Source organism: Tympanuchus pallidicinctus, unplaced genomic scaffold (genome assembly GCF_026119805.1).
Source record: "Tympanuchus pallidicinctus isolate F22 unplaced genomic scaffold, pur_lepc_1.0 scaffold10, whole genome shotgun sequence".
Classification (NCBI taxonomy): domain Eukaryota; kingdom Metazoa; phylum Chordata; class Aves; order Galliformes; family Phasianidae; genus Tympanuchus; species Tympanuchus pallidicinctus.
Window position 1 is genome coordinate 3,571,231 of NW_026294619.1, and position 27,571 is coordinate 3,598,801.

At 43.5% G+C, this 27,571-nt stretch overlaps 1 protein-coding gene across 4 annotated transcripts in view; it reads left to right on the forward strand.

Moving 5' to 3' along the window:
* The window catches only part of LSAMP (limbic system associated membrane protein), a 288,040-nt gene that overhangs the window by 163,367 nt on the left and 97,102 nt on the right, over positions 1-27,571 (forward strand). For all 4 annotated transcript variants that reach the window (XM_052702829.1, XM_052702832.1, XM_052702850.1 and 1 more), the window contains exon 3: positions 18,197-18,322. In XM_052702829.1, the coding sequence (XP_052558789.1) occupies positions 18,197-18,322 (126 nt within the window). The remainder of the gene's footprint in view (positions 1-18,196; positions 18,323-27,571) is intronic.

Consider the following 27,571-nt stretch of genomic DNA (forward strand, 5'->3'; position numbering starts at 1 on the left):
GAATTGGGCAAGGTTTTCATTCTAATCTAGTTCAGGAAAAAATAAATTATATTTCATTACTAGTCTTTCCCCGGTGAACAATTATATCATCATTACTATTTTTTTTGTTTTCTATATTTCTTTCAATCTGCTGTCTCCCCAAGGGCATGATTTTGAAGGAGTCCCAAGAGGTCTGTACATGAGAAGGGTGAGATCATGGGGAGAAATAAGCTGGTTGATGTCCCTATGGCCATTTCCTAAAAAACGCAGACCAAAACAGAACAGTGATCATTAGTAAAATGCTGTGAATGATGATTCATATAAAATTGTGGAAGCTGTGATCAGAAAATGTGATGCAGCTTCCTACTGGAAGACCAGTTCTGCCGGCGTCAAAGTGTTTTGCAGGAGCATGGTGATGCAACAAATTTTTTTGACAGACGAGTGTCACAACAAATCATTTTAACTTCCTCATTTCATTTCACTAATGTCAAAACATTTAACTGCAATGAGGCAAAAACGTTTCATTTTGACTGTATCATTACATTTAATTTTGTTTAGATTGGCATGTTAATTTTGATACCATATATTTATACCTAATGTTGCAAATTGTTACAAAGCAGTTGAAAAGAACCTCACTTTTCATGCTCTTAAAATATAGACTTAAAATGTTTGCAGAGTTAATATTTAATGAACAACTGCATTCTCTCCCTGAGGTAAATATCTTATCCTACAGTGGTAAGAAGCAGCCTTCAAATATTTCTACCAGTGCTGCTGTCCTCTGAGCTCCATATAGTTTCTGAGGTCTGCGTGCCCTGTCACATATAATTAGGAGCTGTTGAGTGAATTGATCGGTTAATTTCCATCTCGCACTCAGATGCATTTAATCCATTAGCTGATGATTTGCAGAGATTTTTTTTTTCTTCCCTGAATATTTCCTCACCTGTGTTTTATCAGTAGTTAAATTGATTGGGTCACCGTTACTCACTGCTTGTCCAAACCCTGTTTCTTTGTTTGCCTCTTTCCGGGCCATGTGGTATTTTAACAAGCAGTTGGCACTTCAGTCATTTAAATGTCATCATGAATGTCACCTCTTTTTGTTTATTTATTAATCAGCATACCTAGTATCGAATGATATTTCCAAATAAAATTCTTTCTTCCTTTCAGGAGCCTCTAGCATGATCCCATCGCTGCTTCACAATACTGTTGTTTGCACCTTGGTCAAAGACCCAGCCAAAGGCAAACCTTCTTTGAGGTGTTCTGAACGCCTCAGCAGTTCCAGAAGAGCAAGTTGGTCATGGTTGTTTATAAATGGCTTTTGGTGAAAGGGAATTTTCCACCTAATACTGTTTCTTCTGCAAGGTATCGTCTGCAAATTAGGTTTTCTAAAAGTAGGCCTAGATGACCAGACTGATCTTCACAAAAGAAAAAGCCTTGGTCAAACTGCAGAGCAGTGAGTCTGAAATTCTGGACTGTTGCATTTCCACTGTGACCAAAAAGCTCAATGGAGATCCAGGCTAGCGATACATTAAATACTGCATGCACCTAGAATCACAGAGTGACTTAGGTTGGAGGGGCCCTCAATGATCGTCCAGTTCCAACCTGTGCCATGGGCCTTGAGTGCCTCCAAGGGCAGCCACTACTTCTATGGCACTTGCACTTGGCTGGGGAAGTCCTTGGTCCAAAGTCTTGGTAAACAGAAGAGGCAGAAGAGGAGGAAAGAGAGGGCAAAGAGAGTGGCTCAGAGCTGCCAGAGAGCTCCATGGCAGTTAGGCCCAGCTGTGGTTCTGCCTTCCCTTACACTCCCCCCCCTTCTGCCAGCCCCAGTATCTTCTGCATCTCTCACTGCCTGTTTCTTCATCAACTATTCCTTCTTTCTCTCATCTCTCTCTCAAATATATGTGTACAACTCTGGCACGCGATGGCAAGTACTACTGAATTCCAGTTTTTTCTCTGAGTAAACAGACGTGTTCCTCAGCTAAAATAGTGATGAAATTTGCAGCTCACGGTGAGACAGAGAGCAGGGCAATTTGCCAGCAGTTTTTGTGGCTTCTCTTAGCTCATCCCAGTAGCAACACCATTCTGTAGGCAGCCTCACTCTCCAGCCCACCCTCCTTGTTCCCCATTCCCTGGCTGCTAGCAGCAGCCTACCTAAGTCTGGCTTTCCCCTTCTCGCAGCCACTCTCCACTTTAAATAAAAGCAACAAAACTAAACCACACATCCTTGTGAAGAAAACTGAGAAACAAAAGAGATGGCCCATCAGCTGCTAGGAGGATAGAGAAAAAGATACTGAAATATTTCATGCCCTGAGGACAATGTCATGTTGCTCTAGAGGGGCATGATGGACATAGACAGGTATCCACGCCTCTAGGAGCTGCAGCCTGCTTGCAGGCCCAGCTTACTTTCCCAACCCTAGTTCCTTCCTGAGTCATCTTCCTCCTTCTGTCTTTGATGCCCAGAAAGTCTGTAGACTTGAAGAAAACCAAGCCAGTTGTCAAGAGAGTTGCATTCACTATTTGGTGCCTGTACTTCCCGTGGGAAATTGCAAAATGCCCTCAGACTAAGAACGATTGGAAGCCACCAGTTTAGATCATTTAAACAAAGTTATACTAACCTATAGATCCCATCTCCTGGAAGAGAAATGTCCACTCTCCTCAAATGAGGAACACATTGGTAATTTCCCAGTAGGCCAAACACAGCCTTTACTGTGCAAACAGCGAAGTAGATTAAAGCTGCACTCAACTTTAATACAGCACCACAGCCCAAGGGCACTATAGCTGCTCTGATTTGGGGACCAGGCAGATCAGAATGGAGTCTGGCTCAATGGGATCCCAGTTCTCATTTCATATCAAATTGAAAGTAGCCAACAGAGTTACACTGTGCAGCTCAGGGACCACAGTGAGGACAGCTTTGTCTTGGCTGTTTGGCAGGTTACAGACCACCAGCCAAATGAGAGCTCCTGAAGAAGCAAGAGGTTTCAGGAACAAACTGCAGTATGTGTGTAAGTGCTTACATTTGTATGCATGTATGTGTATATATTTGTAAGTGTTCTAAGTATGTATGTATTTTATATGTATATACGCGCGGATACTCACATATGACAGTTTTATGCCATACATATTATTTTTCTGCATGGAGTTGCCTGATGCAGTGCATTGGAATGCACATTTCTATCCATGCTCTCCAAATATCCTTACAAATAGTTGTAAGTCTTCAGTGTTTCACTCAAGCCAAGGAGTAGCTTCTCCAAACATGTATCTGAGTCAGAATTTCTCCCTCTTCAAGGGAAATATCTCCAGTAATTCTGCCCAAAGGAGAGATCTTCCTTCCCCCTTCTCCTTCCATCCTTCTCCTCTGTCCAAGCTCAGGCATCAGTACAGCACAGAGCGTCAGAGGCTATGGGGATGATGAATCTTTGAGCAGGCAGTGTCCTTCTTGTTGCAATGCCTTGCATCTGGTTGAGATCAACTCTGATAGCAAGGAAGGGTAGGCTGACATATCTTGTCACATAAAAGTAAACATCTTTAGAAGGCTACAGGTGAGATCACCATGAATCTCAGGCTGATTTAGGGGAAAATAAGAGAGAGGGGTCAAGAGGTAGATGTGTTTCTCAAGCAGCTGGGTAGATGCTGATCATTTCTAGAGGCTTGAATAGTAAGGGGAGAGAAAGCATGTGCTTACCCCTCATCTGAACTGCTCTGAGCTCTGCCTTCAGCTGAATGGGCAGCAGAAGAAGGCATTGTGTCATTAATTTTAATTTTGCTATTCTTAGCCACGTCCAGGAGACTTCCCTGTAGTTCAGGGGGACAGTAGGAGCCTGTGGGCTCCTCCTGTTCTTGCAATGAATGCATCTGTAATGAAAGAATTGTAGAATCATTTGGGTTGGCAGGGACATTTAAAGGTCTTCTTGTCCAACTCCCCTGCAATGAACAGGAATACCTACAGCTACATTAGACTACTCAGAGTCCCATCCATCCCCACCTTGAATATCTCCAGGGAAGGGGCATCCATCTCCTTGGTTCTGTTGGTCAGGAGAGCATCTTAGTGCAGTGCCATCTTGATACAGCCAGCCAAAGCTGTTTGCATTTTGGTGCTGTGCTTCCAGCTGCTAAGTCAGGAGAAAGTTTTATATACCTCTGAGCTTTCCGTCACACCTCTCTTTCTCTTTAGCTAGAGGTATGGTTTCCATCTCCACTTTCCTTTGTGTTCCCTCAGTAATGCTGACCATGCTCAGTGCCTTATACCTCCTCTTGAACTACGGGTTTTTGTCTGTTCATTGTCAGCATCTTTCCTACACAAATCAGGAGATGGCTTGAGACATGAAGAGTGTGCATCTGCAGTGCACACCTTTGACTTCCAACAAATCTCTTCTCTGCATTTCTCCTTCTTGAACCAGGTCTTGGTTGCTGTCAATCTCCTTCCATTCTGCAGTGCAACTGGCCGGACATCTCAAATCCAAAACAAGTTTTCCTGCCCAGCACAATGGGGAAGTACATCTCCTTCCCTGTTGTCACCACCTCTCTTCTGAGGTAACTAATAAATTGCTCTCAGTCTTTAAATGGGCTGTTATTTCTTCCTTCCATCAGCACTCTCACTCTTAACTCTCAGAGCAGCTTCAGCTTCAATGAATTTATTGGCATGACAGGGTACATAGGTGATGCCAACGTTGACAACTTAATTCATCAAGTGCTACTGTCTTTCTCTCATCTACAGTCTTCTGTCACTCCTTTTCTCTTTTCCCTTCCTCAGCTTACCTTTTTCTCTGTCTGTCTGGCCGTGTCTGTCCTTCTGTCTGAAGTTCTCTTCCTCTCCCCCTCCTTCTTGCTCTGGTAGCCTCCCTAGGTGATAGTTAGCTATCTCACACTCGAGACAATCTGTCTCTCCTGACAAACAGAGCCATCAATCAGAGGGCTCACCAGAGGGGGAAAGAATTGGTCTTTGCAGCACGGTGGCTATTTTCTTCTCTTTGCAGCACATGTAGGGCTGGGGGTTGAGGGCAGCAGTCTTCAAACTGACTTACAGAAGCCACATTTGCTTTAAGGCTGGTCTGGGACTGCAGAAGAGAGAGCTGTTGTGTCACAGGGACAGAGAAAAGAAGAAAAACCCGTCAACGCCAAATGTGTATAGGCAGGTAGAAATATAATTTAAGAGGTCCAACAACTTGACAAAATCCCCCCAGAGAATAAGGACTCTGTTAAATAGAGTAGTAAATGATCTGTCCTTCTCACCCCCCCAATCCCATAATCTTTTGTTGGCATGGCAATTGCCAAAGTGTATAAAGAACGAGACAGATCCCTCAGGTATCTGTCAGCGCTAGATACAATCTACCCAGGACAGTGTGTGTGTGGTATTTAATCCTCCATACATCAAGCATATGCCCAGGATATAGTGTCACACTGTATTTGTGCTGCATCCCTTGTGCCTATTTGTCATGAGTGTCTGTGCCTGATCCAGTGGCAGGTTGATCCATAGTGTGATGCCATCTCAGTTACGTCTCTGCTTTTCCTCAGACTTTGGCAGAGTTTTCATCATTGTGTTCTGATGCAAAGTTTCTTTGTTTTTTTAATCTCTCTTTATACTTTAAGGAAATCAGTTTTTCAGACTCCAGCTTATCATGACCATCAGAATAGAAAGTGTAGAAGTATAGAAAGGCCCTCTGATCGATCAGTATTCCTGACTGCACTGATCGCACTTCTGCTTATTTTTAAGCTTTTACAATGTTTTCTAGATTCCACTTTTTTCCCTTGAGGCATGTGGCTGATCTTCTCCTTTATGAAAAATCAACTTCAAATCTTAGAATCATAGAATGGTTTTGGTTGGAAGAAGCCTCAAAGATCACCAAGTTCCAACCTCCCTGCCGTGCATGGGCAGAGACACCTCCCACTAGACCAGACTGCTCAGGGCCCCATCCAACGTAGCCCTGAATACCTCCAGGGATGGAACATCCGCAGCTTCTCTGGGCAGCCTGTGCCAGAGCCTCACTGTTCCCTGAGTTAAGAACTTCCTCCTAATGTCTAATCTAAATCTGCTCTCTTTTAGTTTAAAACTATTACCCCTTGTCCTATCACTAATTACCCTTACATTATAGAGTCTCTCCCCATCTTTCCTGTTGACTCCTTTAGATAATGAAAGGCCACATTAAGATCTCCCTGGAGACTGCTATGATGAACAGCCCCGATTCTTTCAGCCTGTAAAAGAGTATTTTATTTTTACTTTACATCAGCAATGAAGAATCAGAAACAGACTGTGTAGTCTGTCTGTGGGAAGGTCTGCCTTGGGTTTGCCCTTTTTGCTTTGCCAAGAAAGTCTGCAGCATGATAATTCCTCATGGAGAATTCCCTTTAACAGTCTAAGGCTTTGCAGATACTCCTCCCCTAACCTTCCTATTCATCCTTAGGGGTTGTAGAGGTGAAGGCAATGTACCTGTCATGACACCAGTCAGATACCAATCACTGGGGATGCCATACATCTTGCACTCAGTAATTCTCGAAGAGTAGAATGGACAACTGAGCCTCAGAAAGGTGGGCTGACTTACTCAAGGTCATAGCAAAAATGTGCAGCAAAACAGTCACTGAACTTGGAATAGCAGACCTTCTGAGTCATCCACAAAGTCATTCCTCTCTTCACTTTTGAGTAGAGTTGCTTACCTTGATAACTCTGATAGGTGCTCAGATGTGTGTGTGCTGTTATGGCAGAGACACAGGCTGTTTTCCTTCGACCTTAGCTTTTGATCACCCACAGTGATGGAAGCAAAATGTAGTTTGAAGTGTTCTTTGGTGAGCAACAGGGAAAATCACTTCATTCCCTCTCTCTGGCCAGTAGTGGTAGATTCTGTGGTGGGTAGTGTTTTATTGCTACGTGTCAGACAAAAGGTGTCTGTAGAGGTGCTGTCTCACACAATATGAAGGTGCAGGAGATCTTTTCTTAATTATTCTCCTGAGAGGACAATGCCTGCCCATTTCTTCTCAATTTGTTACTCACCCTTCTGAAATTTCTTACAAAGCCCTGCTGCTTCTTTATTGCACACTCCTGCAGGTATAACTTTCTTGTAGACACCCAGCCTTCTAACAGCCAGACAACTTTGGGTGGGTAATTCCACTCAGCTCCAGTGGAACTTGCCTACCTAAGGGTCTGGTTCCCTGCACCTCTTTGCAAACCCAGCATGTAATATGCAAGATAACTCAGTTTGCTAATACTGAGAGACCAGCAAAAAAATTCCTGTCAGTTTTGAAGAGTTCGGACTTGGAGCTCATTGAGAGAAAAGGGACAGCCAGCATCTTTAATGTGCCTTGCTAAAGCTGCAGGCTATAAGTAATAAGCCTCATGTCTGGACGTGGGGGAGAGATTCTCCTTTAATTGAAATGGCACCAGTAATGTGTTTACAGAGCAAAGCTCTTGGAATCCATCCCTCACATCCCTTGTGGTTGTCTGTGCATATACAGCATGTCCTTACCACATGGCAAAGCTTGGAAAACAAAACAGTGGGAAACTTCCAAAACCTCAAGGTGCTGCTGCACGTGGCTGAACCAAAACAGAGCACTCTGTCTTTTGGCAGAGAGTCTCAGAGAGCAGAAACTCTACTCCTCAAGAAGCCTTGGCTCTCAGTTGGCTTGTGGGAAGGAGTTTGTGGGAAGGAAATCACCACAATTACATCTTAGCTGTAGTTGGCTGCTTGCTTTGTTTGAAAATGCCTTTCCTTCAGAAGCACTGTATTTGCTTTCTTGTCTTTACTGCTGGAGCATATTTGTGTAGATGAGCATGTCTGACAAGGGATTTTTTGCCTTGAACTCTCTGGCTTTCCTTTCTCCGATGGCTGATGATAACATCCTGACCTTTATAAATACGCTGCTGCAGCTATCACCAAGCTTTACAATAACTAACAATTGAAGGTCTCACAGCTGGCATTTCATAACTGCATGTGCTGAGGAAGGCCACCATCTGTGGATTCAGCAGCAATGAAATACAGGAATGCACTGAGCAGCCCAAATGGAAAAACTATGAAGATGGACTTTGAGTCTTTTTCAGGCTCAAAATTTGCAAGATTTTTGGAGATTGGTCTTTGGATCAGGTTCTTTTTTGCTTGATGTGATTTTTGGGGGGCTTTCAGCAACTCTGTGCTACAGCATCAGTCTTATTGCTGATCTGACTGCACAAGCAGCTGTGGTGTCTTCTGTTATAGAATGTTCATCATTCATTGAATTGGACAAAGTGAATCCTCTTGATGTTCAAACAGCTATATTTTCTTCCCGGACTGCTGTCTTAATCCAAGTTGGAAAATTACAGTCCTATAGTTCAATCACAGCATATAGTATTCTTTGCTCTTCTCTGAATCTTTGCCCTTAACACAGGAATGAATTTTATCCAGAATTCTTAAGATTTGAGCATGGGATTTTTCACTTTATTCTCTATACTTTGTACTAAAAACAAAACCAGCATTTCCAAAATGCTGCAGTAGCTTTGTGCTCCTCTGGAAGCCTGGAAGCAATTTTGAAAAGTAGTTACAGTAAGCTGTCCTGCTCCATTTTGCTCATTTCAATGCATAAGAAGGAAAGCTGATAACAAAAAATGTTTTACATCTGCCACATACGTTTGATTTGAGCAAGAGGCTTGCAACTGAGAAGTTGTGGGTATTGGTTGAAACTGAGCCAGATCCTTGGGTATGTGGTATGCACAAGACACTTAGAGCATTGTATTCACTGCCCTGTGGCTTATCACAGAGACTGTGGCATATACCATGGTCAGCCAAAGGAATCTGAGAGCAGAGTTTGGAGAGCTGCCTTTTCTTTTCAGCCTGTGTGTAGATTTCCGTCCGATGGTTCATGAGGGCTGTTCTCTTCTGTGTTGTCTGTCCCTAATGAGCTGAACATAAGCAAAAGTATGCAATCTGAAAAATAAATCATCAGACAAACAAAAACTCTTTGTTTCTGTTTCTCCTGACTATACAGCCATGATAGACAGCCTTGCCTTCATCCAGAGTGGGCTGTCTGCCGAAACTAGCTTCCTACCCTGCTTTCCTGATCAGGAAAGCCTACTCATCTTTGTAACTCATGAACACCCTCTCTGAACCTTTACCTCTTGCTCTGAAATAGCATAGGCTTTTCTGTCTACTTTCTGACTATACCTGGCCTATGCTTTCCAGTCTACTTCCCAAAAAAAGAGGTAATAGGCAGCCACCAAGGACTGCTGGGACTCAGTTAAAAAGCCATAATATGGCTCATTATGTCCTCTCAGCTGTCCCTGTTATGGTTACAATGCTTCTTGAAGCCATCGCCCATTCTTGCTTTAAAAGAATTTGTTCAGAAATCCTTAACATCCAAGAAAGATCTCCCTGGACTTTGAATCAAGCTTGAAAATAATCATACATTAGCTGTACATCCCATATACATCCAACATGCTTGATATTTATACGAAAAAGATTTTCTTAAGAAAACTCTCTGAGATGCATTTGGAGGACTTAAATGCTAAGCAGAACATTTCTCACAGAATTTCTCACAGAATTCTTCAAGGAGGGCGGGTTATGTCTGCAGAAGAAAAGACCTTTTATTACTTCAGTACTGTAACTAAATACTTCCAGATTTGGGGAAAAAGAAAAAAAAAAAGAATGGTCTGAAGGAAAATAGAGGACACACTCGAAGCACAAAAACTGAATGCTGTGTACATTTGTAGTCCTAGAAGTGTTTGGGATTAGGCAGCATTCCAAGGGTTAATCCTTTGGGATGAGCGTGGTAAGTACTTCTGTTGTTGCTTACACATGTCTTGTGAAGGAGGATGTTTTTTCACAGCGGGCCTCTCCAGGAGAATTGGTCAGAAAGCATTTGCAGCTGGCTTCAGCAAGTGCAGTCAGTTTTTGAGCTAAGAGAACCGAAGCGATGCCGATGGCAAGTGCACAGAGCTTTCTTTTAAAGAGATGAACCACAGATAAGTGGATCGCTGCAACCCCAGCATAAATTTGATATGTTAATTGAAAAGAAAAGAAGTTGTGTAGCAAGCAACCAGTACTTCACGTACAGAAGTTGGAATCTGGAGATAAGGAGATACCAGGCATGTGCCTGGCTTGTGCTTTCTACTAAGCATGTGGCTAAGAACCTGGTGTCCAGAATCCACAAACATGGGCTGGTGATCCTTTGCTTGCCCAAGGGGGGCAGCCAGAATCCTTGGTGAAATGCTGACAGCATGGGAGCAGGCCTGGGGCTCAGGCTTGGAGCTGGAGCTGCTTTATGGTAGAAGGCTGGGATCTGAGATTAAAGGTGAGGCACTGGGCTAGAAGGATGAGACTGCTTTTACCCTCGTCCCACAGCATCACACCAGCACACTGAAAAATGAGGTTGGTTGGAGACTTAAACTGTTTTTTTTTTTTCTCTCCGGTTTGCTCTCAATTAGGAAGTAGAATAATTTCTCTCTCGACAAGTTCATGGAGATGAGTTTAAAACAAATCAGTGAGATCATGTAAGCAGTAGAGTCCAGTTCTGTGCTGACTTTTCCAATGGGTCTCAGATAAGGCAGTTCAGCAGGTTTACACTCCATGCTTTTCTCTGCTAGGAATCAACGAACGTACTGAGAGTGTTTGCCATGCAATCTGATGTGGAAAAACAGCCCAGGCATAAAATTTAAATATATGTCAGATGAGACAGAACTTTCCTTTGGACAAAATGGTTTGGCTTGTCAGCACTGCAGCGAGGTCAAACATGCTACCCAGCCCTGTAAACTGAGGGGTTTCCCACATGGCTTTGATATGACCGCGTCCTGTTTGTTGCTCCACTCCCACTCAGTGCAATAGGCACAGTCCCCATTTAGATTTAAATGATTCCCTATGTGACCACCCAGCAAGTGAGGCTCGGCTGCTCAAAAGGGAAGCTTGCTGTCACGCAAAGGCCAAACTGGCAGCCCCCCGTGCTTCCTTCAGCCTGTGTTCTCTGTACATCAGCAGCAACTGATGTTTGGAAGGCAATGTGCCTCAATGGAGCAGGCAGTGCTGGGACTGGCTACTGCAGGTCTCTGGTGGCTTCCTTGCTCAGGATGGGGCAGACCATTCCCTAAAGGCTGCCAGGGGTGAACATGGCAAAACATTCCCTTACAGACAACAGAAATAAGCAGTTTTTACATCTTGTTGAAAACGCTGCAGTGTATTTTGAGAGATCTTTTTGAATCCCAAGGGATTCAAAACAAAAACAAACTTTCATTGTTTCTTTCTACTTCACCAGAAGCTTTAAAGCTACTGGAAGAGGCGCTGGCAGGATGAAGCAAACCGAGCAGAGCAGAAGGTCGGAGAGATGTTTTGAAGTCTGCATTTTTCAGTGAAGTTCAACAACTTCACTCTCTGCCCTCCTGCCCTGGTGACAGCTTCATCTCTCCGGTTGAGGCTGCAGCATGAATCAGACCGTAAAAAACACGTCTCGGGTCTCATGTCGCATTCCATCTGTAAAGTGCTTCCAAGACATTAGCATGCCACATCCCAAAGGGCATCTGAATTTTACTTGCTAGCCCTCAACTTGCTCCCTGTGCAGACTAGAGTAGCAACAAGCTGTTTCTTGTTACTACTGCAAAGAGCTGTGATTAGCCTGCTGCACACATAAGAGGGAAATTAAACCATTTAGTTGTGTTTAGCAGCTCAGCCCCTTCTTCAAGCCCTCTCTCCCTGCTAACACATTGACTAAACAATGACTAATGAGGCCAATTTGCTGACAATTAATTGCCCCAGGAAAGGACCCCTAATTGTGGTGAGCAAGGTGGAAGCTCTAAAGCATTCAAGGGCGTGTGATGGTCAGCAACCCCCTACCTCTGCCTTGGGGCCTATTAGCGACTTGGTATTTGTTGCAAAGTGCCGTTAATTGGGACCTCGGGACAAGGAAATGAGAACTCTGGAGGCTAATTGATAGGCACCTGCAGAGGGCTTTGGTAGCTGCAAAGTTCCTTTGACTTTTGAGAGAAGTCCTGATGTTTTCTTTTTGCCCTGAAAGCCAGGGGCTCCTGTGGATTGGTGAGCGGGAGTCTTATTTTACCCAACAGATGGAGGTCCCACTTGCCAATAGAGAGGGAAGTAAACAGACTGGAGGAGGTAACTAACTAATGGGGATATGTGGAAATGGCTGTGGTGACTTTCTTGTCTGTATTCAAGGTTCCCTTCTTGGGACGAGCTATTAGAGCACTTAATGGAGATTATGGGCTGTTGGGCTTTCTTATTTTCAGTACTGTTTGCTTCTACTTCCTGGATAGATTAAACAGCTTTTGCTGTATCTCAGGTCCGGTGAGTGGGAATAAGACTTTTTTATTATGGTTATTTTATTTTAAATGCATTTTGTAACTTATTGACAAAATACGGAAACATTAAGCAAGTTTATAATTTTAGACTGGGGAGCAGCTGCTTTGGAGTGTAAGTTTGTAACTCACAGTCTTGTGCCAAGCTCCATTTGCCAAAAGGGAGCAGCCAGGTAGCCTAGTTATGGATGACGAGGGGTGCTCTCTAGTTCTGTCGTCTACTGCACTCCACTCATGAGCCAGCCTCTGCGGATGTGAGCTTGCATCTCCTAACCATTGGGCTGACTCATTTGGTAGGAAATCAGGGGCACAGCCTCATTCATTACCTGCTTCCATAGCCACATATGATAAAGCTGACCTAGCGTACACAATTACAGCTAATATCTCAGGAGGAGTTTTGAGCTCTGAAGGGGTTTGGTCATAAAAGGCAAGGATAACAACAGCAGATGTTGTGTGTTCTCTTGTTTGTGGTTTCCTTGCTGCCTCCTGTATATGGCCCCTGGCTTGTAATAACTGCTGTAGCGGGTGTTTTTGAGACATGGCAATGTTTTGTGAAAACAAATCACTTGCTTTCATTTTGAGAGCAACAGTGATTGCGCTGGGGGAGTGTGCTCTATTTTTCATGTCTCGGTCTTTCTTATTATATAAATTAATGTGAGTTGCGGTTGTCATGAAAGTAACAGATTGACAGCAATTAACTTGAATGGGCTTAGTGCAAAGCAGGTTTTGTGCAACCCTTTCCTACCTCGCTCTGTCACTGCACGTTGCCTGGGACTTGCATTTCTCCACCAGCTCTGCCCTTGCCCCTCCTGCTGTGCAGCCCCCCCTCTTCCAGACTTGATCTTCTTGAGAAGAATGGTTACTGGTTAATTTGTTGTTTATGATTTACAATCAATGACGTGTACTAGGAGATGGTGAGCTTGCATCAGGCATATCGTAGATCTGAAAGGTAGAAGAAATAAATAAGCATTCATGAAAAGCTGTTCTTCCTTGAATTCATTTCCAGCTCTCCAGAACGTGTCCTTGGTATGAGTATGGCTGTGTTATGTGGTATTCTGCACATCGGTCCCTTCTCTCCCCCCTTCCAGTGGGTCCCTAAACATAGGGTAATGTCTGCCCTTTTATGCTGAAGGGAGAAAAACAATCTGGCAGCTTAGTCTTCCTTAGCAGTACCATAGACCTGGCAGTGCTTTCCCAACATCACCAGAGCCAAAAGGATCTGACAGCAGCCTGATGTCTGGAGGGACAAGTTGTTCAGCTGAATAGAAGAACGTGGGAAAGTGCTGTTTAATTGTAGTGCTTCCCATTCTGCAGGTCTCCAGGCTGTGATTTTTTTGCCCTGATGCTAGTGGCTCAGAGAGGCCAGGCGTGAGAGGTTTTGCTAGATGAGAGTCACTAAGAGATGGCTGGGCAAGAGGAAATTGTCACATCTCAGAAGCTCCTCGGCCTACAAGATTATTTTTTTTTCTCAGCAGTCATCCTTCCTGCAGTCTGGGAACCGTGAACATATAACACAGCCCACACTTGGGAAAAAAATAATAAGGTCAAAGCTTCTCATTTTAAGACTATCCTAAAAAGGTGTGTACAAAGTAATGACAAGTGCCAAGTAGGCAATGCTAACTGTTGCTGGTGCTGACAATTTCAGCATTTTTAACATGCCATCTTGACATCTTGAAAATTAAGTCTCTGACTTTTTTGTCTGAGAGAAATTAATGTCCGCTAAGATCTGGTCACTTTTAATGCTGACTGGCTGTTAAGCAGGGTAATCTAAACTGGGCTTTACATTCACAGAAAAATTATTTCCTTCGCTATCCCCCTTCCTCTCAGCCTTTCCTTGCCCTCTGTCCAAGGTAGCAGACTGAAGGTAACCAGACATTACACTTCTAACAGGATTTCAGCCTTGAATGCCCTCTTTTCTCTTCCACAGAAAAAGTGGCAAGCTAGATATGACCATCTGGACATATCCTTCTCCTCTTGGGCATTTGGTCTGCGTGGTCAGATCTATTTCTGAGTTCGTTTGATGTGCTGCAAACTAAAATGACTTGACGGCTTTGGAAGGGGCAGGGTGCACATGTCCTAACTGAAGCTCTGCTGCTGATGCCCAATGGTGGCTTTGTCTGCTGAGCCATTTGGCCTGCATTGACCGTTCTGCCAGAGCCTCCATCTGCTAGGCCTACTTCAGCTTAGTCCAGAACAGGTCTTTTCTTGGTTTGTTGTGGGGCTTTTTTTTCCTGATGCAATCCCCAATCCTTTGAAGTTAAGATAAGTCCCTGGAACATGTTGTCTAGCACTGTTTTCGTCTTCTCAGGGCTCTGCTTTCATGTTTTCACCAGCACATCACAACTCAGCTGTGCTGAGGATGCTGTGAAATCACTATCCTCGTGTCCACTGACAGAGAAGTTGGGCACAACTCTTGCAGAAATAGCAGCACTCCGTTTTTCTTTCTCAGCCTACAAGTTTAAAACAAAGCCTACTCAGCGCTGAGCCAGATCTCATCATGGTGCTGCAATTCAATGCTGTTTGTGCATACCACAAACGTGAAACCATAAGTGCCTTTTGGAGGAGGCAGGGCATTTGATTTCCTACCTGGGGTATTTTCTTTCTGCTGTCCTTTCTGCAGTCCTGAGGCATTAGTGGCCACTTCCGGAGAGCACTGTGTGACTGTTGTTTTGTACTGCCAAGCATTTGCTGTGCAGAAAATCCTGAGGACAGGGCTGTGATAAAGGGAAGGAAGCAGGAAATGGATCGCTTTCAGTCAGTGAAACTCTCATACATCCCTCAGCATGGTGAGATATAATTATTTGGCAACATCAGTGTTTTTCAGCAATGCTTGTTTGTTGTTTTTTTTTTCCTTATGTCTTCTCCAACTTCTTCCTACAAGTATGGATGCACTACTAATGGCTCACAGGAAATCATTGATGTAAAAGGTATCAAGGCTTGTTTATCAAAGGATTTTGCTTTGAGAGAAAGGGGTTGATTTTCTGCTCTGCCTTGCTTTACTCAGTGTTGTGCTCTTAGGAAGATATCCCTGCTCTGAAATTCCTTATCTCCTGGAAAGGGAACCCAGGTGCAATCAACTGTCTCTTACATCTCTTACTCCAGTTGCCTCACCAAGAGCTCAGCCATCAACACAAACTCTTGCACAGCAGACTGGCTTCCAAATTCATTTCTCTTTCCATTTTGGTGCCAGTTAGAGAAGGTTGCTTAGGTTTTCATCCAAGCAAGGGTTGAATATCTCCAGAGATGGATATTCCACCACCTTTTTGGGAATCTGTTCCTGTCTTTGATTTTCCAAAAATGAAAGTTTCTTCCTCATTTTGAGTTAGAATTTTCACTGTGTAGCAGCTCGTCTGCTGCTTTTTGCTGATCACTGTGCAATTCTGAATGTCGCCTGTGCACCTTTCCACTAGGTATTTGTAGACAGTAGTAAGACCTTCACTCTTCTTTCTCTCTTCGAGTGTGAACATACCCATCTTTCTCAGGCAGTGCTTGTACACTGTGCGCTTGCAGCCTTCTGATCATCTTGGAAGCCCTCTGGTGGACTTGCTTCTGTATGTCAATGGCGTTCTTGTACTACTGAGCCCAAAACTGGATGTAGTGCTTAAGAGACAGCATCTGAAGCACCATATAAAGAGATATAACCACTTCCCTCCACTTAGGTGGTTATGCTCCTGTTAATACAATCTAAGATATGGTTCATCTTTGTTGCAAGGGCACAAGCTTATGCTAAACCTGTGGAACCACTACTTCTGCTGGGCTACTTTTACCTATCCAGCAAATATCAGTGTGGCTGAAGTTCCCTGCCAGGCCTGTGACTTTGAGGCTTCTTCTGTCTCACAAAAGGACACTTCATCCACTGTCTCTTCATAATGAAATAGCTTGGTAGCAAAAAAAACAGCCATCAAGTGTGATGCTGTGATAGCCTCTGATCCATAGCTCCCAGCCAGCTCACCATTCAGAACACAGCTGGGTGTACTCCAGTCATTGTGATGACTGTATTTGTGCACAGCCCATTTGAGATGGACCCGCAGCTTTCACAAGCAGAAGTGCAAAATCCTTTGCTGTTTTGCTGGTCCCCTCTGCTCTCTAACTGACTACGGTGCCGTACTTTCTCTCCATACTATGACAATCCCTCCCCACTCCTCATTTCAATCCCTCCTCACCTAGGTTAGCAAGCTTGCCTGCAAATATGCATTTGCCTTGTTCATGTAGTTCCTGCTTGGTTGCCCTTGCTCCTCCAAAATGATGCCATGGTCATAGATACTGAAGGCCTGGCTGTGAGTTTGGGGCCAACAGAATGGGGGTTGTAAACACCACTGTTATGAAACCAGGTATGCAGCTTGCTGACGTGAGTTGCTCTCTTCAGGCTTCATTTCCTTTTCCCCACCTATCTATAGGCAGCTCTGCCTCAGAAGGGCCATCAGCCACTCCTGCCAAGGAGCTGGAAGAGGAAGTTGCTGCCTGTTTACTCTGTGGTAAGCAAAGCAGAAAATGATGTTGTTTCATTCCTTGCTACACACAAATTTGGAAGCTGGGGAAAAAAAAAGTAGAAAGTAAGAAGATTCCTTTTTAGCTAAACTCCCTCACCTCCTCCGGGGCATGAAGCATGGAGGAGACACAAACATGAGGAAGGAACAAACCACGGCTTGTTTTGCCTCAGAAAATGGCTGGGAGGCTGAAACACAGGGCTCGCTCCTTGCCCACAGCCTCTGGTTCAAGCCCCTGTGGATCACTTCATTTCCTGACAGAAACTCAGTTACTTGGGAAGGCCGTTAAGGCATCAGGAGCAAAAGCTGTGGCTGGTATGAACCTTTAACCATTCTACTGTGCTTTGGGAGCTGTGCCATGGGAGGTGCGGATAGCGTCTGGCATCCTGCTTAGCTGAAAGGCACCACAGAAAACTTCCTGCTGTTGTTGTACCTTCACACAGCAAATCTCCATAAGCCATGGCTCACATCTCTGCTTCTTGAACTTGTTGTAGCAGTCAGGGAGGAAATTAATTTATGGGCTCTCTAGATCCATTCCCAGTGAGTGTTTGGTAACACAAACAGCAACAGAGCAGGGCCACATGCCCTTACCATGAGTTGTATCTGCTCAGGGAAGGCATCAGTACCAAGTGTACCTCTGATTCTGTGCCTTAGGTCTGGAACCCTGCAGGAGGACATAAAATAGTGTCGAGGGTAATTTTAGTTTCAAAATGAATGTTGAGAGCTGGGGCAGTGTGTAGTGTTGACCTTCTTCTGTGCAGCCTTGGGGCAGTAAGGCAAGTTCCAAGAGGTTCCTTTATGAAGCCTACAAACATAAAGTATCACAGTTGCAGAAAAAGATATTTCTACCTCTTCGAAGATGTAGGTCCTCAAAACAGAGGTAGTCCTGTAGGGCAGCTCACAGAAAAACAAAATTAAGGAGAGAAGATAGCTAAAGGAAGTCTTGTGCAAGAGGCTTTCTTGGAGATTCTGATTTGGTCTCCTCATTGCATATTTCAGGTGAGTCATGCTAGTCCTATGACTGTGCCACCACAGAATTTGTGGTGCTGCTGGGCTTTTTGGGCATGTATCAGGTGCTCTCGTCAATGCTGACAACTTTCTCACAGCCAGAAGACCCTACTTTTTCAGTGTTTCCTGACTCAGCTGTGACCTTGCCCATGTCTCTCTTTCAGTTCTCTTTTCCCTCTCCTGGCTGCTTTACCCCATGCATTACTCCTGAAAGCAGAGCATTGCTCTGTGTATCTTTCTCCATTCTCTTTTTATGTCTTTGCACCATTGAAAGGTTGTTACAGTTGAATTGATTTTCTCGGATGCTAAGAAGCCATAACCTTATATTTGGAGCACTGTTCTAATTCAGAAAACTGGGTGGTAAACTGGAGTGCAATCTGTGAGAGGAGTTCATGTCTGCCTTTGGTTAGTAAGTAGGACCGGCTTCCCTCCAGAATTAATGAGGTTCAACTTTGTTTTGTCTTCACAGTTCCACCAAAGATCTCCAATATCTCCTCGGACATCACCGTGAATGAAGGCAGCAATGTGACCCTGGTTTGCATGGCAAATGGGCGTCCAGAACCTGTGATCACCTGGAGGCACCTCACCCCAACAGGTAAGTGACTCAACAGGCCTGTATCCTGCTGGTGATTTGTGAACTCTGCAGTAGTTTCTTTCTTTTCCAATGTTACTGAAAATTTTAGTAGAAATTCAGGCAAGTGCAGAAATGAGGCAAGGCTCCTCAGTGCATTGCAAGCATGTTTTGTAGCATGACCTGCAAAGCATGATAACCAGATTGTCCCAGGGAACAACTGAAATTACTTCAGTAGATTTTATGCCGAACTGGACCTGTGATTCTGTTTAGCTTTGGCCTTTGTCTTGCTGTTCTGATCTCTACTGCTGGTAATGCACATGAAGGGAGTGGGAAGAAAACGATGCTGGAGTGGGAGAGAAAGAAGAATTTCTGTTTGTATATTACATAGAAGAGGTTCTTTCTGAAAAACTGAGTTTGCTTCCCATTGATTCACCTTAAAAGGGAGAGGAAGATGGTAGTAGAGGTGATTTTATATTACTTTCCACTTTGGCAGACAGTGTTCTGGTTTCTTGTGCGGTGAGTAAAGGAGATATTTGATCTGCCATGCAAAAGAGCAGGCTAGAGGCAGAATTATTCAACAGTTTTGTTCTGCTATCTAAGTGCACCTTCCATGTTTGAAAATGTGGCAAGCTTGGAAGGAAGATGTCCTTTAAGTAGACAGACTTCATGGTGATAGCACTATGAGTTGCAAGGAAACCTTCATTCCTTAAAACTTATCACAGGGGATGGGAACAACTATTGGGTTTCTCTTCTGTATCATGTCATTTGAGGAGAGAGCTCCTTACTGGATTTCCTTTTTGCCATCATAAATTCTGTCATCTGAAGCATGTGGGGAAAACATTCATTAACTCTGTATAGTATTCTGTGATATTGCCATATGTGTAAAGGGTTAAGGAGGGCTTGAAGTATGCAGAATACAAGCCTTCTTTGTATGCTAGAGAAATTTAAGCTGTCAGCCAGCAAAGGGAAGAGAGTTGCACAAATAAAGTTAGAGAGAGGGGGCCAGAAAGAGATGATAGAACAGGGCCCAAGTGCTGCATCCAGAAGCCCCTGGATTTGATGTCTGTGGTTCACGTTGGCGTTGTTCAGGTTTCCTGTCTCATCTCTTCAGCCAAAGCATTCATGTATTTGAAATCTAGATATGCATCTTGTGGTTTGGGCCTATTTCTTGCAGAAGAAGGAAAGAAGATGAGTAAAGACTGCCAGGAAGAAGTGGGAAGAGCAGATGTGGGGAGCTGATGTGGGGAACACTAATCCTTTATGGTATCATTGTCTCTGCTTGATTTTCCAGATTTTTTAGTATTAAGCACAAATGTGCCATTGACATGCATGATGAAATCAGTCCTATCTTTTTCACCTTTAAACATGTACTTAAAATCTTTTAATGTTGACAGTTTTCCTCTTAACATTTATTTCCTACTGAGTCTTCTGTCTTACTGTACCCTCAGTCTTTTAGTCTTCTACCCAGCCTTTTCTTGTATCTTAGTATGAAACACATTGTGAGCACAACCTAGTGTTCGAGTTAAAGGAGTTATAGGAGAATTAAATCTTCATGAAAACTGAGTCCTGACGTGTATCAGATGCATCATTCAGAAGAGCAATATGAAGATTCTTGACTTGGCTCATCACTTTGGCTGCATATTTGTGCTTTGAGGTGTTTTTCAGTTGTACTGCCTTCTCCATGGTATCACAGACTTCATTTCTCCCTTCTGAGGATTCCTCAGAGCATATTTCTATTCTGGCAATCCTCTCTGGTAAACAGCTGGACTGGGGAATCCCACCTCTGCTTTTATTCCTGTGTTAGTTTTCATGGGTCTGTTCATCATTTTCCCAGTGTTGTGCCTCCTCACTTTTCTTCCTGTGCTATGTGTCTCTGTGCTATTACTGCCTTGTAAGTATCCATCAGTGTCTTCTCACTAGCCCTCTTTCAATCAAACTTCAGGCCTTCCTTTTAACAGTGAAGCCCACCAAGCTCCTCCTTTCTAACTGGGGAGGGAGGACAAGCAGTCCTTCATGACAGTCTGTCATGTCCACATCTCACTGCTTGTTCTACTGTCCCTTCCTGCGTCTCAACCCATCTATTAGCTTTTATCCATACAGAGGAACTGATTTCAGGCAGAAGTCCAGTCTTTGTGTAGCACGTATACCAGTAGGACACTTGTCCAAAATGAGGGACAAAAGGGTTCCTTTTATATGTTTTCCCTGAGGTTGACAATTAACAAAAAATTCCAATTGTATTTCAAAGCTACCGTGGTTAGGAACATCTTCTTATCTTGGAATCTTCCTTTTCCGTGATTGTCAGGCATTTTGGCTTGATTTATGCTAGTTTTGAGCACATCTGCTATGCATCAAAGAGCTATTTTAGACATTGTAAAGGTTTCTAAAATCTCTCTCTTTTTCTCTCTGTGGATCTTTTTGTGATTAAACTCATGTCTGCAGAATTCTAAGAACGAGTGTTATGGAGCTTGTGTAGGAGGTTTTCAGTGGACAGGTTATGAAATTAAAGCAGCACTGGGGGTCGAGAGAGCCAAATTACTTTTTCTTTGTGCATTTTCCTGAAGGAGTTCATTAGCAAATTTGTCTACTGTTTTTTTCATTCATTGATTTGGTCAGTAGTGTTTGGCTAATTACCTAGGTTAGGACCACAGAAATGATTTATTTCTTGTTGGCTGGGAAGTTGAAGATACAAATGCAAAGGGAAGTCAGTGATGCTGCCTTCTTTGTGCAAAAGAGGCAGAGATGCATGTGATCATTCATTTAAATGAACCATCATATCCCACTCGTTTGCCTATCTGGGAAATAGAAAATTCATTTTAAAAATGCTGCATGCCTTCCTTTGCTGGTACTTTAGTGAGTACTTGAACAGGGCATTTTTCTCGAATCAACTGTAAGTCCCCAAGCCTTGAATCAACCCACTGGAAAACCCTCTCTCCTTCTCTGGTGAAATAACTGAAGTTTGGCTATAATTGTTGACTCTAGCACCTGGGAAGAAGACAGATAAGGGGAAAAATACTTAATAATTCAGATGGCAATTGACAATACAGATCAGCTTTAGTTCCAAGCAGTATATAGTAATGAAAGCAGAAATGACATTCCTTGAAATGATTCAAGTCCTTGCTCTCCTCCTCTGTTTCTCTTCAGATGGTTGTCTGACTGGATTTTAACAGAGCAACCAAATAAGAGAGTCAGCCAGACCCTTTTCTTCCTTATCTGACAGGTTCCAGTGCTCTAGCATCAGAGCAACAGCATCTAACTAGCTATGGATAGCTTAATAGGCATTGCCTGGGAGCACAAATGTCAGTAGCTCTGCTCCTTCAGCCAGCAGAGGTCTTATGGGATTGCTGACCTGCAGTTTCCAGCACCTCTCTGCACACAGTCCAATTGCCTCCCTTGAGATCCAGGACATGGGCTTATTAAGCCTGCTGCGCCATGTGACTTCTTATCCCACTATGTGATGGTAAGCCTCAGAAACCCTCTGAAATGGATGTATAAGGAGTCCCTGGTTTGTTCCTCTAGAATGGGGATGAATATTGGAGATTACTAATACAAGCTAGGTGACTTGGCAGTTGGCAGCATTAGGAATATTTCACTTGGGGATATCCTGTAGGCTCTCATCTCTTGAAAGGGACAAAACTCAGAATCTCCCCTCTGTGACTTTCTATAAGGAGTGGGTGCTATCCTGTTGTTTTCTTCTTATTATTACTCATAGACTACATGAAGGTATAAATTATTTTTCCTCACTGAATGCAGTCCAATCAAATTCCCAGTTGTGCCATAGGCTGGAGAAGGCCCCAGCTCAGGGCCACATATCATTCATCATGCTGGCAGGTTCTGTGTGGGCTAACAGGGGCGGCCTACCCATCTGTGGCCAGTTTCATTATGAGATGCTCTGTTTTCCCTGAACCATGCATCAGGAGAACAACTTACACAGTCAAGAAAAAACTCAGTCAGATAGTTTACAGATGGTAGGCAGTGTCTGCTTTTGAGCTCATCTTAGTTTTATTTCACGTCTTTCTTGACTTATGTTTATTCAGGCTAATGCATGTTCTCCCTACCCATAAGCTGCTGAGATCAGAATCCAAGAGGCAATCATTTATCATTCCTCATCTCTCCATCTTAGTCAGAGCCATGCTAGATGCTTGGTTGACTGAAAAAGCTTCCTGGGGAAAATAAATATTCATGTACATTCATATACTTCTCAATAAACTCTCTCTCAACAGCAGCCCTAAAGCTCTTGTGAATTGAGTTAACAGCAACATGGACATGGACTGTTGTTGCAGGCATCACCAGAGATCTCGCTATCAAGCCCATTGTCCTAGATGGGCAGACAAATGCCAAAGAAAAAGGCAGCTTCTGTCTGGAGGAGCTGGTATTCACAGTGACAGAAAGAGTCATCCTTCTGCTGCTTTCCCATGAGGTGGTTAAAATCTCCCTGAAGGCTTTGCTCCAGGATGCTATGGCAAGTTCTGTGACATTAGTAGCCAAGTGTTTTGGCAATCTCAGAGGCTGTTACAGGAAGGCAAAGCTACACTGATCTCTATGAGGCTCAGCTCAAGGTTGAACAAATGGGATTTACTGGTTCTGTGTAACCAGTAGAGTTGCAAACCATTCCATTTTCTTAGAGCAGTTACAGTGTGAAACCTCTATGAAATCACCAGGTATTTCATTCCCAGTCTGACTTCCCTGACCTCAGCATAGCAAGGCAGTTTGACATGGAAGACAAAAGAGTCTGGGTTCTCTCATATTCCTCCTGACATTCTAAGGATATGTACTTTAGTTCAAAAAAAGAGCTTAGTTATGGCAGTAGTAATCACAGCATAAAAAACAGTGTAGAGGAAAGCAGATAAGTATTGATTACAACACCCAAGTTTCATGTCACAGCGTAAAATGAAAGGAGATGGGAAGGCTTGTCAGATATGCCAGGTTAATTCTCCCTAGGGGGTGGCAGAAATTCTTATTGAGTTTTAGAGAATTTACCATAACCTGGGAAGTTTAGAAGGGTAGGGAATACAGAAGAGTGCCTTCCTGCTCTGTGTAATTGAGATGGTATACATATAATATGTTTATAAACAGCTGTAGAACTCACTGCCATGGAAAGTTATTTAAAGATAGGAACTTGGCAAGACTCAAACAGTTTGTGTGTTTCTGAGGATAATGTGAACAAATCTGGATATTCTTGTTATTCACACCAAAATACTGAGAAGGATGTTATACTTCATGCTTTGGGGCTCAATTTCTAGAGATGAGGATGAGACCTAAATTGAAAGAGACAGATTATCTCACATCCTCCACTCACTCACGTATCTTCCTTCAGTATGTGCAAGTCCCCTTTTAGGGTCAAATACTGAACATGAAGGAAGCAGAGAGCTCTCTGAAAGCATGAAATTTAAGATGACCTTGTCATTCACACGGGCAACTTTGGTCTTTATGTCCAGTGTTTGTTTGCCTCTTCTTGCTGTCCAAAGCCTTAATACTTCACTTTGAGTTTGTAAGGAAAGCTTATTTCTGCTCAAAGAAGATAATAAACAGAAAGCTTTCATACAGAGTCATCACAAGTCAACCCAGTAAGCACTGGGTGGTGACATGTGGGAAGGGATTTTCTGGTTATCTAAGCTATTTGCATTTAGCCCACCTCTCTTGTACATTCTAAAAACCTTGAGTTGAGGAGAAGAAGTTATATATATTATATATATATATATATTATATTTAACTTTTTTCTTTTAAATGTGATTATTTTTTTTAATTTGGTGGTGTTACTGCATGAGCTCTGTTCATGCCCTTATCTGCCTTTGCCTAATCTGGAAATGTAACGTTTACAAGGTACTTGTTTGACTCAGCTTTCTACGATGTTGGAGGGAAAGAATGCTTTTTAACCATGTCTCCTTTCTTTTATTTCTTGTATCGTCAAAACACTCTGGAAAAAATCTGGTCTTCTCTTCCACAGAGACCTCTCACTTTGTCTCTTATATGATCCCTGTTTGTTTCAGGACTCTTTCTGAAATCTTTTCCTCTCTTAGCCCAGTTTCTCTCTTGTCCAATGTTGTACAGGAGGATTTGGGGAAGGATGCTGGCTCGCAGAGTTCCTGGGAAAGAAGCCAAAGTTTCAACTTTTTCCAGGCTTTTCCAAAAGGCATCCAAATTTACTTCAGTTTCTATTTTCATCCCGGTTACTTTGGCTCCACTTCCCACCCCACCTCCCCTTCCTCCCTTTTTTTTAGAAGTCACAGAATCATATGGGTTGGAAGGGACCTCTGAAGATCATCTAGTCCAATCCACTGCTACAGGTTCCCTGGAGTAAGTTGCATCTTACGTCTTATCCCTTCTTCTTCTTGCATGACCCAGAAGCAAGAGCCTCCCACCCCCATCTATAATAACCTTACGTGATTAAGTCCTACTCTCTCCCTGGTACATAGAATGGGTTTGATTTCTTCCTTCTCTATGCAGCTTATATATCATTAGGTACAGATCGTCCTATTGTAATAGTGCTCCATGCAGTCCCTGCAGTCTGTGTTGCTGTTTCAGTACAAACATGCTTCATGTTGATACATTAAACGTTCATTGTCGTAGCAGCTTTAATGCAGCTTTGATTTCTCTTTCCCATTCCATGACAGAGACAAAGAGTACGGCCTCACAAGTATTTCAGCACTTGAGGAATAGGTGGATTAGTCTGCTGGGAGGAGGGACTTTGCCCTGCTGCCTTCGGCAGTGGTTGGAGGACAACATCTGTGGTCTTTTGGTCAGTGTTTGTCTGTTATATCTTTGGCAGGTTTTTCTGTGCTATCACTGGGAATATGGTAGTTGTGTACCAAGTTAGTGGCTTTCCTGCCAAATAGAAATGCTGTGGGTTTGTTTTTTTTTTTTAATAGCAAGTTGAAGTCTGACAGAATTGCCTCCATTTTTCCTCATCCCAGAATGGGTATTGCTTTGAGTCAGTGCATGGTATATGGATCTTTTCCATGGCATTTTAAAGGCTGAGTTATTTTGTACCTATATAAAAACTTTCATTCACCTACAGAAGAGCAGCATCTTTCTAGTTCACTGCCTGTATAATATTCCTGTCTGTTTGGTTCTGTATAGTCACTACCTCTACCTTCAAGTGCTTCTCAACTGAATCACAGAATCACAGGGTTGGAAGGGACCTCAAGGATCATGAATCTCCAACCCCCTGCCACAGGCAGGGCCACCAACCTCCCCTTTTAATACTAGACCAGGTTGCCCAGGGCCCCATCCAACCTGGCCTTGAATACCTCTAGGGATGGGGCATCCACAACCTCTCCGGGCAGCCTGTTCCAGCACCTCACCACTCTCTCTGTAAAGAACTTCCCCCTGACATCCAACCTAAATCTTCTCTGCCTCAACTGAAAACCATTTCCCCTTGTCCTGCTGTTATCTACCCTTTCAAAGACTTGATTCCCCTCCTGTTTGTAGGCTCCCTTTTGGTACTGAATGGCTGCAGTGAGGTCACCCCGCAGCCTTCTTTTCTCCAGGCTGAACAAGCCCAGCTCCCTCAGCTTGTCTTCGCAGGGGAGGTGCTCCAGTCCCCTGATCATCTTTGTGGCTCTCCTCTGGACCCTCTCCAACAGCTCCCTGTCTTTTTTGTGCTGGGGGCTCCACACTTGGACACAGTATTCCAGATGGGACCTCACAAGAGCAGAGTAGAAGGGGAGACTGAGATGTGCCTGTTTAGCCAGGATATTTGGGATTTACCAGATTATTCTTCTCCTGCTGACTTTCCATGAGACGGTCTTGAAGGATTCCAGAAGACCAGAAATCAAAACTGAGAAGATGAGAGTTCAGAATCTTATATAATTAATGATGATAGGGAAAGGAATTGTTGCCATACACTAGCATAAGTGGAATTCCAACAGCAAGTTGATGAACCTTACCAAATTCACCTTCATTTCCACCTGCAAAAACCTTTTGAAATCAAGGGACATTGCTGGCATGACTAGGATGAAAAAAGATCTGCCTGCCCCTGTCCTTGCTGTTTAGTAGGTTTTGTCTTGCTCTTTCCCTACCAGCCTTCCCTGTGCTCCATTGTACAAACATGCCATTGAGCACACTTGTATCCTACCTTTAAGAAGTCAACTTCAATAGACTTTTGGCAGAAAACATCACTGAATGCAAGATACTGCCTGTGTGTATGTTATCGTGTCTCCCTCTAGTGATGTGAACTAACGAGTCTGCTTTGGGTCACATGTGCTTGGTGCTACTTCTTCAGTGACAGGTATTTTTTAGGCTTTATAGGGGCAAAGAGGTGACATTTTAAGACTGGATCCCATTTCCCTGATGTCTGGAGGTCATACTCATCACTGGCAGCTCCATGTTTACAGCTAGAGCTCACTGCTCAAAATGTAAAGTGTGCTTGTAAAGATACAGAAAGGTTGACTGTGAATTAAAGAGATATTAAATTTAAAATGCTGTGAATTTTCAGGTTTCAGTTCAAACATCCTTAAAAAGTGATTCCTAAGAAGGAAATGGAAAGGCTGCATTTTTTCCCCTTGTAGCTGTAATCTATGAGTACTTCCACTTCAGACAAGCATATTCCTCTCTTTCGCAGTAGGATGAAGATACACTAGGGAAGGTTAAGGTAGTAGCTTAAAGCTCTTCCCTGCATTATTATTATTATATTTCATTTAAAGAGAGTTCACCAATTTTAATATATGGTGTAGTTTGACTTCAGCTGATCTCAGTGACGGCTGACTTCAGTGCCTGATATATGCTGTGTTGGAGCCAGAGCGGCTGTCTCCTCTGGTGTGAGGATCTCAATGAATGTGGATGACAACATCCATAGCAATGCATAGAACAGTGCTGTCCGGAGGGAGTTAAGCATACAGCCCCAAAGTCTTCAACGTTTCCAGCTTCTCCCATGAAATCATTTGATTTTTCTCTTGGCACTCCCTCTACTTGCACACCAGTCCCACTGATGAAGACACTTAGCATCTATGCCCCATGAGCTGCAAGAAGTCTGCTGACAGTGATGAACTCAGGGCAAAAAATAAACTGGCTTTGGGGGGCAGGACATCCTGTCACTGCTTGCTGTGTTGACCACAGCAAGGTCAGGCATCATTCAGCCTTCTGCAGAGTGGAGGCTTTCTCCAGCATCTGAATACAAATGGCTTGGAAGTGGGAACATGCCAACTGAAAGTATTGAGTTATTCTGGTAATAAAAGGCTGCAAAAGAATCTGGGGATGTGAAGGCTGGTGCTCTTTGCCCCCTTCACTCAGACCTTCTTTGTGAGCATTTCAAAACTGTGTCTTCAGAACATC